The sequence below is a fragment of the Chelonoidis abingdonii genome, chromosome 3 (genome assembly GCF_003597395.2).
Source record: "Chelonoidis abingdonii isolate Lonesome George chromosome 3, CheloAbing_2.0, whole genome shotgun sequence".
Taxonomy (NCBI): domain Eukaryota; kingdom Metazoa; phylum Chordata; order Testudines; family Testudinidae; genus Chelonoidis; species Chelonoidis abingdonii.
Genome location: NC_133771.1, coordinates 84,611,415 through 84,628,087, shown reverse-complemented (window position 1 = coordinate 84,628,087; position 16,673 = coordinate 84,611,415). Strand labels below are relative to the sequence as shown.

Below are 16,673 nucleotides of genomic sequence, written 5' to 3'. Positions count from 1 at the left end.
GGCTTAGAAACATCTTTTATTTGGAAGAACTATAAAAGGTCTCCGTGCAGGTGGTGCTCAGTACCATAGGTGTTCCTGGTTCTTAAAATATATTTCAGGTTAGAAGTCCTGAAAATGACTGGAATGCAGTCTTGTCATATTATTTCAAGTCTGTGATGGCTTGGGGTTAAATGCTAGTGCATGTACACTAGTCCTGCTTCAGAATTTGAGAGGAAGAAGCAATCTTGTTTGTAACTCTGAAGATTGTAATACTCTAGTCATAGCATTTTAATTTTAATGTTTCTGTTTAGCAAGTGATTTCTCTGGTGGGGCTTCTGTCTGCAGAACTAGCCTCAGAAGTATTGTGGTGGGAACAAAGTGACATGAATACTTCCTCATAAAAGGATCCAGCAAAGGACATGCGCTGGAAACAGTTGTTGCAGAACACTTATTTCTCTTAAGCATGTGAACTTATTTCATACTCTCTGAAGTAAGGAGACCAAAGGGAAAAGGTAGCAGAGGTATGCCAAGAAGTTTATTTTATATATTAGTTGTCATCTGTATTTGTACAGTAAATTAAAAATGGCTCTTTAAGGGCCAGGTGTCATGCAATATGTTCCCTGTGTAGTAGTGTAGTTCTTAAAGGAAATCTGCACTTATTTTATTTAGCCTGCCAGTCAGAGTATTCTTCCATGAATTACCTTTGCAGATCTCTGTTGTTGGAGTCATGTGCCATGACTGTACATAACAGAACTTCTACTAGTTAAGAACCCTTAGCAGTAAAACACATGTGCATTAATAATAATGGATCCATATTTTCTAAAAGTGCTGTTCTGTATCCATCCTTTGTTCTCATTTTCTACCAGCAAAAAGGAGTCATGGAGCTGCTCTCTTGTTGTTTCTCACTAATGTTAGAAAATTTTAAATTAGCTAAACTCCAAAAGAATATCAACTGAAAAAAACCCACACTTCTATCTGAATTTTTAACTTACTAGACTTGTCTTGAATGCAGTGTTGTTAAAGCTGTGTTGGTCCCAGATCCCAGACTCGAAGAAGAGTTCTGCGTAAGCTCAAAAGTTTCTCTTGCCAACTGAAGTTGAACCAATAACAGATAGGAGTACTTGTGGCACCTTAGAGACTAACAAATTTGTTTGAGCATAAGCTTTCATGGGCTACAGCCCACTTCACTGGATGCATAGAATGGAACATATAGTGAGGAGGTATATATACATACAGAGAACATGAAAAGGTGGGAGTTGCCCAACCAACTCTAAGAGGCTAATTAATTAAGATGAACTGTTGCCAGCAGGAGAAAAAAAACGTTTGTAGTGATAATCAAGGTAGTCCATTTAAGACCGTTTGACAAGAAGCTGTGAAGATACTTAACATGGGGGGAATAGATTCAATGTGTTTAATGGCTTATCTAACACATCTTGTATCTCTAAACTTGTCTTAGCTTTTGGGCTAACTAGCCAGCAGATGGTGCTGAAGCATTAGGCTGTTTATATATATTTTCAGCTGCTATGAAAATGTTCTGGTATATCTAGAAATGATGTTGTCTTCTCCTTCAATCCTTCCTCTTTAAGGCCTGCATCCTGGAAAATCTTAAACACACGTTTGACTGTATGCAGTATGAACAATCCCATTGAATTCAGAGGGACTACTCAATGTCTGAAGTTAAGCACTTGCATAAATATTTGCAGGATCAGGGCCTAAGAGAACAGTTTTACTTTGTCATGTTTCCAAAAATACTAATTTCTAAGGTATTTGAAGGCATAAGAGAATTGAATATGATATGCCAAATCCAAGAGAAATATCTACTGAGTACTAAAGCACTTGTCATATTTCATCAAGAGACACATTTAACAAGATAAGTCATTTTTAGGTTTCTGTACAAAAAGATTTGTAGAAAAGTTTTATGAAGTAAATATTTGGGAAAGATTTAAAATACAATATTTTTCTTGACCAGGCCTGTAGTTTATTGAAAAAGGCCAGCTTTTATGATGATAAATTTTATCTACATTTTTTACTTCAAGGTAGAAAGTGAACACTTAAAGGGTGCAGTTTGTGTTCTTGTAACTTATTAGTTTTAATGATATTGCTAGTAAACCTTAAATCCCAGTTTCCCTATACTTTTTCCTTCTATTTTATTCTGACTAGTTTTATAGTAATGAGGTTAAAAAATGGAACAAATCCTACCTGCCCTTGCCTCGCTCAACTCACCCGTCAACATGCCTTTAGTTCTGTTGCCTGTTTACAACCATTCCCTTAGACTGTAAGCCAGGAGGTGGGGTAGAGAGTCATGTCCAGAGTTAATATGATATTCTGTAAGACTGAGTATAAAACCTGGAGTTAGAAACTGTTGAGTTCTAGTCCTGACCCTGCCAGTGACTAAACCAAGTCAGTCATCTCTCCTTGTACAGGGCTTTGAGTGTGCTTAACACTGACTAAAAAGGTGGGGGAATAACTGGCAATTTTTGAAGATGGGAACTGGAAGTATGTTTACTGTTATATGTAATGCTAAATGTAAAACTCGTGTGCATTTAATATACTCTTTTTTTTATTATTCTTTTTTAGGCATTTTCCGATTGGATTGCTATTTGACCTTCATGCATCAAATACAGCCCTTCCTTGGAACATCACAGTGCATTTCAAGGTACAATCCAAATACATTCTTTCTCTAGTTAAAAATAAATCAGCTTAGTAAGAACTGCATGAAACTTTGAAACCAGAAGGAGGTTTCATAATTATACTTACCCCTATTTCTCAAGTATATCTTTTTTTTTTTTTTTTTTTTTTTTTTTTTTGGAAGGGGAAAGTTTGTGCTCCAGTACAACTTTTCAGAACTTTCTGGAAATCCATAGCTGCCTTTTTCTGTCTAAGTAGTATGCATATGTGTTTAAATGACCTGTCTTGGAAAATGAATCTTTGTTTTAATCTAAAAAATGAACTGTTTTCTTCAGAATAAATTGTTCAAATGAATGCTGGTGCAGTTGTGTAGAGGAGAAGGCAAGAACTCTACAATTTTCTTTTGATTCACTGTAACCTGAGAAGGAAAGTCAGAGTTAGAGTGTTTGTTCCTTTGGAAATATTTGGAGGGGCATAGACTTATACAAATCTTTGAAAAATCAGATTATTGTTTGGTATATAGAAAGCACCCTCGGTCTGGGTCCCCTTCAAGGACTAAGTGAAATGAGTTTGGTAGCCTTGCAACAGTTTAGTCACTGGGGCAAAACAGTGCACTGATTACACATCATAAAACTGTCAAATATAATTTAGTAGTGTTACTGATCTTTGCTCAGGAGAGTAGTTGCACTGAATTAGCACTGAACCTGAATTATGTTACACACAGTACTTTGAAATATGAATTGAAGTCAAAATCACAAAAGAATCTTCCATGCCATATTAGCAATTTTCATAATTTTAAAATAAAAACAAAACTATTTTTTTTCTATTGTAGAGATGCAAAAGAGTTAACATGGTGAACAAAATATTTTGTTGCTAGGAAAAACTGGCTTGTTGACTGACTGATTTTATGTGTTTTGTGTTTGTGAAATGGAAAGCAAAATTAGAAAGTATTTACTTAGGTTGTTCTGAATGCCCTCACTAACTGAGCTGAGAGACATTCGAACAACATAGTTTTAAAAAAGTTTTGGAAGTCTTGCTAACAGGAACACTCCAGATGAATCATTGGTAGCTGTGACATGCATTTTGGAGAACTGTAGCTGTGTGTAAGTCTGCTGGGAAGATTTTAAATATCATCACTTCTGGAATCGTGTGCACTTATTTTGTCTGAAAAATAGGAACATAAGAATGGCCCTACTGGGTCAGACCAAAGGTTCATCTAACCTAGTATCCTGTCTTCCGACAGTGGCCAGAGCCAGGTGCCTCAGAGGGAATGAACAGAACAGGTCATCATCAAGTGATCCATCGCCTGTTGCTCATTCCCAACTTCTGGCAAACAGAGGCTAGGAACACTATTCCTGCCCATCCTGGCTAATAGTCATTGATGGCCCTATCCTCTATGAATTTATCTAGTCCTTTTTTAAACCTTGTTATGGTCTTGGCCTTCACAACATCCTCTGGCAAGGAGTTCCACAGGTTGACTGTGCGTTGTTTGAAGAAATACTTCCTTTTATTTCTTTTAAACCTGCTTCCTGTTAATTTCATTTGATGACCTCTAGTTTTTGTGTTATGAGAAGCAGTAAACAACACTTCCTTATTTACTTTCTCTACACCAGTCATGCTTTTATAGACCTCAATCATATCTCCCCTTAGCCAAAAAATCTTATTAATCTCTCCTCATATGGAAGTCGTTCCATACCCCCTAATCATTTTTGTTGCCCTTTTCTGAACCTTTTCCAATTCCACTATATCTTTTTTGAGATAGGGTGACCACATCTGCACACAGTATTCAAGGCGTATCACAGATTTATGTAGCGGTAACATATTTTCTGTCCTATTATCTATCCCTTTCTTAATTATTCCAAGCATTCTGTTCGCTTTTTTGACTGCCGTTTCACATTGAGTGATGTTTTCAGAGAACTATCCACAATGACTCAAGATCTCTTTCTTGAATGGTAACAGCTAATTTAGACCCCATCATTTTATGTATATAGTTGGGATTATGTTTTCCAATGTGCATTATTTTGCATTTATCAACATTAAATTTTATCTGCCATTTTGTTGGCCAGTCACCTAGTTTTGAGAAATTCTTTTGTAGCTCTTCGCTGTCTGCCTGGGTCTTGACTATCTTTAGTAATGTTGTGTCATCTGCAAATATTGCCACCTCACTGTTTATCCCTTTTTCCAGGTCATTTATAAATATGTTGAGTAGGACTGGTCCCAGAACAGACCTTTGGGGGACACCGCTATTTACCTCTCTCCATTCTGAAAACTGGCCATTTATACCTATCCTTTTTTTTTACTATCTTTTAACCAGTTACCAATCCGTGCGAGCACCTTCCCTCTTATCCCATGGCAGCTTACTTTACATAAGAGCCTTTGGTGAGGGACCTTGTCAAAGGCTTTCTGAAAATCTAAGTACACTGTATCCACTGGATCCCCTTGGTACACATGCTTGTCTACCTTCCTCAAAAAAAATTCAAGTAGATTGATGAGACATGATTTCCCCTTACTAAAATCATGTTGACTCTTCCTCAACAAATTATGTTCATTTATATGTCTGACAATATTGTTCTTTATTATAGTTTCAACAGTTTGTCTGGTACTGAAGTCAGGCTTACAGGCCTGTAATTGCTGGGATCACCTCCAGAGCCCGTTTTAAAAATTGACGCCACGTTAGCTATCTGGTACAGAAGCTGTTTTAAATGATAGGTTACAGATAACAGTTAGTAGTTCTACAATTTCACATTTGAGTTCCTTCAGAACTCTTGGGTGAATACCATGTGGTCCTGGTGACTTATTACTGTTTAATTTATTAGTTTGTTCCAAAACCACCTCTAATGATACCTCAATCTGGGACAGTTCCTCAGATCTGTCACCTAAAAAGAATGGCTCAGGTTTGGGAATCTCCCTCACATCCTCAGCCGTGAAGACCGATGCAAAGAATTCATTTGGTTTCTCTGCAATGGGCATTCATCCTTGAGTGCTCCTTTAGTGGAGAGGCCAGATAGCAATTGTGAAAAAATGGGACCGGGGGTAATAGGGTAATAGGTGCCTATATAAGAAAAAGTCCCAACAAATGAAACTGTCCCTTTAAAAATGGGACATCTGGTTACCCTACCTTTAACACTTCCATTGTCCAGTGGCCCCACTGGTTGTTTAACAGACTTCGTGCTTCTGATGTACTTTAAAAATAAATAAATAAATAAATAAAATTTGCTATTACTTTTCGAGTCCTATCTAACTGTTCCTCAAATTCTTTGGCCTTCATAATTGTATATTTACATTTCATTTGCCGGTGTTCATGCTCCTTTCTATTTTCCTCGCTAGGATTTAACTTTCACTTTTAAAGAGGTACCTTTTTGCCTCTCACTGCTTCTTTTACTTTGTTGTTTAGCATGGTGGCTCTTTTTGGGTTCTCTTACTATGTTTTTTAATTTGGAATATACATTTAAATTAACTCTCTGTTATGGTGTCTGAAAAGTGTACACGCAGCTTACAGAGATTTCACATTTGTCACTGTACCCTTTAATTTCTGGTTAACTAACCGCCTCATTTTTGTGTAGTTCCGCTTTCTGAAATTAAATGCTACAGTATTGTGCCGCTGAGGTGTTTTTCCTGCCACAGTGATATTAAATTTAATTTATATTATGGTCACTGTTACCAAGTGATCCAGTTATATTCACCTCTTGGACTAGATCTGTGCTCCACTTAGAACTAAATCAAGAATTACCTCTTCTCTTGTGGGTTCCAGGACCAGCTGCTCCAAGAAGCAGTCATTTAAGGTGTCAAGAAACTTTATCTCTGCACTCCTCCTTTCTATCCGTAGAGATTTTATGGTACAGTTTGATTCATTTATGATTTTTACTAAGGTAGAATCCTCTGCCTTAACGTTACACTAACAGTTGTTTCAGTTTATATTTCCTTTTAATTATAAATCTTTATTAAACATAACTTGTTGGAAAATAATAATTGAAAATACAAATATTTAAGAAAAGGTGTAAGTTATACAAGATAAAAGAATGTAGATGAGTTGAGGCCATATGGATTATGATTCCTAGAGGAAACAAGACAATCAGATATTTGAATAAGATAAAATAAGATTCATGCTATGCACTTCTTTCTACAGAAATTTCCTTTTAAAAAAATATGGAAGTGTCCAGGAATGCCTATTCTGATTCTTTTGGGAAGTGTGCCCTCTAATTGAGTTCCTTACAGTGTGCACCTGTAAGCATCAACATTTTTAAAATGAGTTTTTGAGGATAGACATGTTCCAGAAAAGCCACCAGAACTCTTGAGCTCCTTTTGGAAATACCTGAAAGATAGGTGGCATTGACAAAGCCTTCTTGAAAATGTCCACATGATACTGTAGACCCTGTTCAATTTCTTAGATTGTGCGATGTAATCATTGCACATTCTAAGAAAAGTAGCTTTTACTGGCCCATTTCCTGTATTAACCACATGATGAGTACAAACATTCTAAGAATCTAAATGGTGTCTTCAGGTACATTTTTGGCCTCTTGACGTCATAACCCGCTATCACAGATAGAATAAGAGAGAGGGACTTGCCAGCTTTTGCTGTTTTCATTCATGCCTAACACAAGCAATCGGCTACCAGTTTTGTGAGCTCTTACACATGCCGTACATTATGGGGCATGCAGGCTTGGAACCTACATAATTTGATTTGAATGTGTTATTTAAATAATTCTTCATTGAGAGAGTGGAATAACAGATAACATGATTGGGAGGGATAATGTAGGTGAAAGGGAAGGTTGAGGGAGAGGGTCATAGGAACAACAAAAGGGAAATCAATGGTGGAATCTGCTCAACATCTTAGATGTCTGTACACAAATGCAGGGAATATGGGGAATGAACTGGAATTATTAGTATATAAAATAAATTATGACTTAATTGTCATCACAAAGACTTGGCGGGATAAGTCTCATGACTGGAATACTGGTATAGAGGGGTGTAGCTTGTTCAGGAAAGACAGTCGGAAGGGGAAAATGGGAGGAAATGTTGCACTATACATCAAGAATGTATACATTTGTTCTGAGGTCCAGAAGGAGAGGAGAGGCAGACCAGCTGAAAGTCTCTGGGTAAAGATAAAAAGAAAAAAAAAATCAGGGCGACATCATGGTAAGGGTCTACTATAGACCACCAAATAAGGAAGAGGAGGTGGATTGGATTAGGCATTTCTAGAAGAAACAACAGAAGTATCCAAAACACAAGACCAGATAGGAATTGGGGGCTTTAACTACACAGACATCTGTTGGAGAAGTAATGTGGCAAAATACAGTATTTCCAATAAGTTCTTAAAATATATTGGTGACAACTTCTTGTTTCTGAAAGTGCCGAAGTAACCAGATGGATGACCATTTTAGATTTGATTCTGACCAACAGGGAAGAATAGGTTACAAATTTGAAGGTGAAAGTGATCATGAAATGATAGATTTCATGATTTCTGAGAAAGGAGGGAGTGAGAGCAGCAGAATAAGGACAATGGACTTCAAAAAAGCAGACTAACCAAGTCAGAGAACTGGTAGGTAAGTCCTATGAGAACAAAATCTAAAGTGATACAGGAGTTTAGAAGAGCTGGCAGTTTCTCAAGGAGACTATATTAAAAACGCAACTGTAAACTATCCCTGTGCAGAGGAAAGTTAGAAATAATCGTAAGAGGCCAGTATGGCTCCATTAGGAACTTTTTAGTGACCAAAAAATCAAAAAGGAATCCTACAAATAATGGTAATGTGGATGAGTTGCTAAGGAGTATGAAAGAACAGCACAAGCATCTAGGGACAAAAGCAGAAAGACTAACACACAAAATTATTTACGCCTAGCAAAGGCATGAAAGCCAGTAAGAGTTTCTATAAATACATTAGGTGAAAGAGAAAAATGAAGGAAAGTGTAGGTCCTCATTTAGTGAGGAACAAGAGCTAATTGCTTGAGACTAAGGTGTATAATGCCTGTTTTGCTTCACTCTTCACTAAAAAGCTTAATGGTGACCAGATAGTCAACACAATTAGTATAATGAGGAGGAAAGAATGCAAGCCCCAGTAGGGAAAGAACAGGTTAAAGAATATTCAGATAAGTTACATATATTCATGTTGGTAAGGCCTGATGAAATTCGTCCTACAGTACTCAAGGAATTAGCTGAACAATCTTGGACTTGTTAGCAGTTAGCTTTGAGAACTCATGGAGGATGGGTGAGGTCCCAGAGGACTGGAAAAGGGAAAACATAGTTCTTACCTTTAAAAGGGGGAGCCAGAGAATTATAGATCTGTCAGCCTAATTTTAATACCTAGAAAAATACTGGAAGAAATTATTGAATGGACATTTTGTGATCACCTAGAGGGTAATGGAGTTGTAGGGTGTAGCCAACATGAATTTATCAAGAACAAACCAACCTAATTTCCTTCTTCGGCAGGGCTACTCACCTGGTGGGGGAAACTAGACATGATATAGCTTGATTTTTAGTAAGGCTTTTGTCACCGACTCATATGCAAACTAAGGAAATGTGTTCTAGATGAAATTACTATAAGGTGGATTCACAACTAGTTGAAAGACTGTGCTCAGAGTAGTTATCAGTGGTTCACTGTCCAACTGGGAAGGCATGTCTAGTGGGGTTCAGTTAGGGTTATTCCTGGGTCTGGTACTAATCGATGTTTTCATTAATTATTTGGATAATGGAGTGGAGGGTATGTGGATGACATGGAGCTTGGAGAGATTTCAAGTACTGTGGAGAACAGGATTAGAATTCAGATAACCTTGGAGAATTGGCCTGAAATTAGAATTGGAGAATGGGCCTGAAATCAACAAGATGGCATTCACTAAAGACAAATACAAAGTACTAGACTTAGGAAGAAAAAAATCAAATGCACAACTACAAAATGGAAATAGTTAGCCAGGTAGGATTATTGCTGAAAAGGGTTGGAGGGTTATAGTAGCTCACAAATTGAATATGAGCCAATAATGTGTTGAAGTTGCAAAAAAGGCTAATATCATTTTGGGGTATATTAACAGAAGTGTCATATGTAAGACACAGGAGGTAGTTGTTCCACTCTGCTCAGCATTGGCGGGGCCTCAGCTGGAGTAGCATTATGTCTAATTCTGGACACATACTTTAGGAAAGAGCAGACAAACTGGAGAGTCCAGAGATGAGAAATAAAAATGATAAAAGCCTTAGAAAACCTGTCATGTGAAGAAAGGTTTAAAAAAAGGGCATGTTTAGTCTTGAGAAAAGAAGGCTGAGTGAGGATCTGAGAAGTCTGTAGATGTGTTAAGAGCTATTATAAGGAGGAGGGTAATCAATTGTTCTCCATGTCCATTGCAGGTAGGACAAGAAGTAATGGGCTTATTCTGCAACAAGGGGGATCTTGATTAAATATTAGGAAAAGCTTTCTAACTATAAGTGTAGCTAAGCCCTGAAATTGGCTTTCAAGCATGGTTTTGGAATTTCCCATCATGGGAGGTTTTTTAAGAACAGGTTGGACAAACACGCATTGGGATGGTTTAGATTCAGTTGGTCCTGCGTCAGCTCAGGGGCTGGACTTGATGACCTCTTGAAGTCTCTTCCAGCCCTACATTTCTATGATTCTATTATTTTGGGTTTTGATCAACTGATTACTTTGCTCAACATGTACATTTGTCCAGAAAATGTGCACTTATTTATGCAGGGTGGAAAAATAACTTCCTACGTAGGGAGCATACCTTATTTTAAATGTTTGTTTAAAACACGCACTTTTCAAATGTAATGAAAATGACATTCCTTATTGAGGACTATGTACACTACCTGGAAAAATTTTTGAGATCTTTGGAAGGTGCTGCAGGAGTGCAAAGCTTTGTTACAGCATTAAGGTTTGTTTGTTTGTTTTTAAAAAGCTATAAATATATTTAGCTGCAACTTTAACCGCAGTTCCTCCTTCACTTTCCAAGATGGGAATTCAGAATTGCTCTCCACGTTTCCTTCTGCTGTTGCAGGGAAAGTGCAGAACCCTGAACTTGGGTCTTGGAAGGTAAATGAAAGAAAGTAATTTTGATCAGTTACTAAGATGCATTTAAATGAATACACATAATGGTCAGTTACTTAATTTGAGAGCTAGAACAGTTTTAATACTATGTATAATCATTACTGTCTATGCAGATCTCAAAACACTGTGCTTCAAGGGGCTCAGACTCAAAAGCTCCTCTTTTGTGTAAATGCAAATTTCATACCTAGGCCCTGTACTTACGAACAGTTATGTACATGTTTAAAGCATATGCTTAAATGTTTGCAGTATCAGAGCCCTACATAAGAATAGCCATACTGAGTTAGACCAGTGGTCCATCTAGTCCAGTATCCAGTCTTCTGACAGTGGCCAATGCAAGCAGCTTCAGAGGGAATGAACAGAACAGGAAATCATCGAGTAATCCATCTTCTGTCGCCCATTCCCAGCTTCTGGCAAACAGAGGCAAGGAACACCGTCCCTGCCCTTCCTGGGTAATAGCCTTTGATGAACCTGTCTTCCATGAACTTATCTAGTTCTTTTTTGAACCCTGTTATAGTCTTGGTCTTCACAACATCCTCAAGCAGAGTTCCACAGGTTGACTGTGCGTTGTGTGAAGAAATACTTCCTTTTGTTTGTTTTAAACCTGCTTCCTATTAATTTCATTTGGTGACCTCCTAGTTCTTGTGTTTTGAGGAGTAAATAACACTTCCTTATTTACTTTATCCACACCAGTCATGATTTTATAGACCTTTATCATATCCCCCATTAATTGTCACTTTTCCAAGATGAAAAGTAACAGTCCTACTAATCTCTACTTATACGAAAGCTGTTCCATTCTCCTAATAATTTTTGTTGCCCTTTGCTATATCTTTTCCAATTCCAATGCATATTTTTTTGAGATGAGGTGATGAGACCTGCATGCAGTATTCACGATGTGGGAGTACATAGATTTATATAGAGGTGATATTATATTTTCTGTCTCATTATCTATCCCTTTCCTGATAATTCCCAACATTCTGTTAGTTTTTTGACATTGTGTGGATGTTTTCAGAGAACTGCAGTAACTCCTTGCTTAACATTGTAGTTATGTTCCTGAAAAATGCTACTTTAAGTAAAACAATGTTTAAGTGAATCCAGTTTCCCCATAAGAATCAATGTAAAGTGGGGGGAGGGAATTAGGTTCCAAGAAAATAGTTTTCACCAGACAAAAGTCTCTCTCTCTCTCTCTCTCTCCCCACAGTATAAGTTTTAAACAATTTAATGCTGTACACAGCAATGATGATTGTGAAGCTTGGTTGAGGTGGTGGCCTCAGGGTGGAAGAGGGAGGGATATTTCCCAGGGAATGCCTTACTACTAAATGATGAACTAGCACTAGGCTAAGCCTTCAAGGGTTAACACATTGTTAATATAGCCTCACACTCTACAGGGCAGCACAAATGGTTGGAGAAGACACAGCATGGCAGAAAGAGACAGAGACGCACATTGTGTGTGTGTGTATGTGTGTATGTGTGAGAGAGAGAGAGAGAAACACACACACACTGCCTGTGTGTGAGAGACTCGCATTGCCCCTTTAAGTTTGCTGCCCTCACTCTAAGAATACTGCCTTTTTAAGTAAATCAGCAAGTTGAGACAGCAGCTACTGTCAGCATGCTCCCTCCATTCTGAGCTCTGTTGTGTGTGTCCCCTGCTCTGTGGAGATGGGGTACAGAGGGAGGGGGGGACCCTAACTTTAGCCTCCTTCTTTCTCCCCCCTCTGCACAGCAAGCAGGAGGCTCCTGGGAGCAGCTCCAAGGCAGAGGGCAAGAGCAGCACACGACAGTGGGGGAAGGGACAGCTGAACTGCCCATCAATTGATAGCCTGCTAGGCGGCTGCCACACAGGGAACTTAGGGGTATTGATAGGGGGGCTGCCAGTTCACCCTGATTCCAAGCCCTCACCAGCTAGCTCCAATGGGCTGCTCTTTCTGCACGCAGTGGACAAAGCAGGCAGCTGCCAAACAACATTGTAAGGGAGCATTGCACAACTTTAAATGAGCATGTTCTCTAACTGATCAGCGACATCACGCTATTAACTGGGACGACATTAAGTGAGGAGTTACTGTATCCACTATTACTCCAAGATCTCTTTCTTGAGTGGTAACGGTTAATTTAGACACCATCATTTTATATGTATAGTTGAGATTATGTTTTCCAATGTGCATTACTTTGCATTTATCAACACTGAATTTCATCTGCCATTTTGTTGCCCATTCACCCAGTTTTGTGAGATCCCTATGTAACTCTTCACAGTCTGCTTTGGACTTGACCTATCTTGAATAGTTTTGTGTCACCTGCAAATTTTGCCATCTCTCTGGTTATCCCTTTTTCCAGATTATTTATGAATATGTTGAACCGTACTGGTCCCAGTACATGCCCCTGGGGGACACCACTGTTTACCTCTCTTCATTGTGAAAACTGACCATTTATTCTTATCCTTCATTTCCTATCTTTTAATCAGGTACTGATCCATGAGAGGACCTTCCCTCTTATCCCATGACAGCTTACTTTGCTTAAGAGCCTTTGGTGAAGGACCTTGTCAAAGGCTTTCTGAAAATCTAAGTACACTGTGTCCACTGGATCACCCTTGTCCACATGCTTGTTGACTCCCTCAACAGCCCTAGGCTGTAATTGAAGCAGTAGAGTAAAATAGTTTCCTATAAAGAGATATATGTGTGTGTGTGTGTGTGTATATATATATATATGTGGATTGTATTATCTTGAGAGAACTCTACTAAATCTTTAGCTTCATTGGTAAGTTTAAAGATTGTGTGTATTAGAAATATGGTTTCAATAAAATTTCACAGAAGCAATAATTTTATGGGAAATGGTTTTGCAGTCTGTTGTTCATTTCACTCTAGTTGTCTTATGGATGACTTAGTGGATGAACTGTTTTTTGTTTTTTCCTTAGACCATGTTATCAGTGTGATTTTGTAGTAAATAATTTTTCAGTCTCTGTGGCGGACTGTTTCCATGTTAACAGGTGTTATGTAAAATAGAATTGACAGATATATTTAGGTGGAACAGAGTATGAAACCAGACTGGGTGAAACTCGTTAGCTGATGTGTTTCTGGCACGACTTCATAGAAATAGTAACTCAGTGTTGCTGCTTGTAAGGAAGACGCAGTACTGTTTTTTGGCTAAGTATTGTAAATTATATATGGTAATTCCATTGGTGTAAATAAAACTTGGTGGTGTCTGTTATAGTAAAGATACTGAATGCCAAAAGAACCCAAACAACTAAACAGAAAACCTTGCATTCTGAATTAAAATGTTTCTTGGAACTATTACTTACTGCTCCAGCAGCTTTCAGAATTGTATCATCAGAGGCTGACTGATAATTTGGATACAGTTGCTCCAGTTATTTTTATAAAAACAAATGCAAAAAACATAACTTACTTACAAAATGTTCTTAACAATGATTAAAAACAAATCTAAATACATCCTGAATAGCCAGGACAGTGAAGACTTGCAAAATATTTAAAAAAAAATGTTTTTCTGAGACATGATTTTCACCTGTGTGGACCCTAGCATATGGTGCTCCTCAATGTCGTTTGAGCAGGTGATGCCAAATGACATTGAGACTAGAGTTTGGGGGATAATGCCTTTTCCTGAGGTGTCACCAGTCTCCATTGCCTCTTGCAGAAGCTGTAAGCATCTTTATCAAAGGCACCATTATTTTTACAGTCTTTTTTTGTTTTTCAGCATTTTTATTTCTAATTTCCAGCCTATGCTCAGGATACTCTGTGGATGAGCCAGTTAACTCAGAATCATCCAACTACCCTCTCTTCTCCTCCTCTTCCTCTAAAGAAGAAAGTAGAGGAAGTTTCTAGAATATGGGAATGCTTTCCAGTCCTCTGTTGCAGGACCAATGTACCTGCTGTGCACCTCTACCAGCCATGCTGTGGACAGAGGGGTATATTAAGGTAGTTATCTACACAGATTTTTCTGTCCCCAAGGCCTCTTTTTCTAGCTGCAGGAAAAACCTTGAAGACAGGGACCATTGCCTGATTTAACAGGGTTTAGGCATCTTCCTTCTCCTTCTTTCCCAGGGGTTCTTGTAGATTCACTCCTAGGAAGTTACCTGCAAAAGTTGTGCCCTGAGCACTACAAGGCTTCTTGCCCTCTTTGGTAGTCTCCTGGGACCTTTTGCAAGACTGTGATCAAATGTGATTTTGTCCTCTTAAACTTCCTCCCAGATGAAATTCAGGGTAAACTGGACTCTGGCATAAAATGTAACTCTGTTTTTCCTTCCACATATCTATAGAAGGTCTAAACGGGTATCCCCAAAGAGTGAAATTACTTGTCCCATCTTGTTCAGACCCTTAAATCTTACTAAGTGTGGGCCAAGTTTGTGATTTCTGTATTTTGTGAAGGTAGGTAAATCCAAAAAAGACAATGGCAGTGCAACATTTTGTTAAGATGCTGGAGATATATGTGTCTCCCTGTCATAAACAGATAAGTAAGAGTTAGTAGAACAGAAGTACTTCATATCTCTTTTGCCTATAAAGGGTCAACAAGATCAGTGAGCCTGGCTGTCACCTGACCAGAGGACCAATCAGGGGACAGGATACTTTAAAATCTTGAGGGAGGGAAGTTTGTGTGTGCTCTGTTAGTTTTTGGCTGTTGTTCTCTCTGGGTGCTGAGAGTGACCAGACGTGCAACCAGGTTTCTCTCCAATCTCCCTGATACAGGCTCTTATAGGTTCAAAATAGTGAGTACTAGGTAGATAAGGCGAGTTTAGGCTTAATGTTTGTTTTCTTATTTGCAATGTGTATTTGGCCTTTTGAGGAGTTCAAATTTGTATTTTACTGAAGGATTTTATTTGTACTTGTATACTTAGGCTGGAGTGATTCCCAGTGTCTATTAGCTGAATAGACCCTGGACCTATTCATTTTAAATTACAAAGAGATAATTTTTACTGTTCTTTCTCTCTTTTTAATTAAAATTTACTGTTTAAGAACCTATGTTTTATTTATTCTGGTGAGACCCAGGGGGACGGATCTGGAGTCACCAGGGACTGGTGGGAGAGAGGCTATTTCTCTTTGTGTTAGGATTACTGTCTTCTCAGGAGAGCCTGGGAGGGGGGAGAGAAGGAAGGAGGGAAAAGGTGCATTTTCTCTCTGTTTAAGATTCAAGGAGTTTGAATCACAGTGATATTCCAGGGTAACCCAGAGAGGGGAAGCCTGGGAGAGGCAACGGGGGAAAGGTTTACTTTCCTTTGTGTAAGAATCCAGAGGTCTGGTCTTGGGGTTCCCCGGGCAAGGTCTTGGGGACCAGAATGTCAGCAACGGAATTCCCTGGTTGGTGGGCAGCGCTCAGTGTCTAAGCTGGTAATCAAGCTTAGAGGAATTCATGCTGGTACCCCATCTTTTGTACGCTAAGGTTCAGAGTGGGGAATTATACCATGACACTCCCCTAATGCCTCTGTCCTCTTTTCCAGGACAGAATTCTTCTGTTGACCTAGCTGTGTCTGTACCGTGGTTTGGATCAGTTTAACTATAGTGCTCAGGAGTGTGAATGTTTCACCCCCCAGAGTGACATAGCTCGGTCAATCTAAATTTTAAATGTAGACCAGAGTTTAGGTATGTTGGTAGAGAGGAGGGAGAGGAGAGGCTTTCAGGAGGATTTTTTCTCAAGTCCAGGCTTATAGCTCTCCATAAGCTTTGCAGATACAGTTTTCTAGACTCTGCTCTGGAGTAGGTTTCCAAAAAGAAAATTTTGTTCTTCGAGTGCTTGTTCGTGTCCATTCCAATCAGATGTGTGCACGCCAGCTGGAAGATTTTTTCTCTTAGCAGCATCTGGGTCGGCCTGGGCAACCCGTATAGTTGCACCTTCATGGCACCTAAGTTCATATCACCCCCTTAGTTCCTTCTTACTGCCGATGATGGCTAGCTGGAACAACTGTCACTCTTGCATTGCAAGTGCTTTCGGCAGAGTCCACTTCAGTTGTCATAGTTTAAAATCGTTAGTTTGTTATAGTTAGTGGTTATAGTTTTTAGGATTTCTTGGGGGTTTTCCCAGCTTCTGAGGTATGCCCCACTC

General features: G+C 38.7%; 1 protein-coding gene across 9 annotated transcripts in view; it reads left to right on the top strand.

The window, feature by feature from the left end:
• The window catches only part of ATG5 (autophagy related 5), a 138,845-nt gene that overhangs the window by 18,909 nt on the left and 103,263 nt on the right, over window positions 1-16,673 (top strand). For all 9 annotated transcript variants that reach the window (XR_012655521.1, XM_075063865.1, XM_075063864.1 and 6 more), the window contains exon 4: window positions 2,557-2,635. Coding sequence is in view for 8 of the 9 variants with exons in the window: in XM_075063865.1 (XP_074919966.1) it covers window positions 2,557-2,635 (79 nt within the window). In the remaining variant the exon portion in view is untranslated. The remainder of the gene's footprint in view (window positions 1-2,556; window positions 2,636-16,673) is intronic.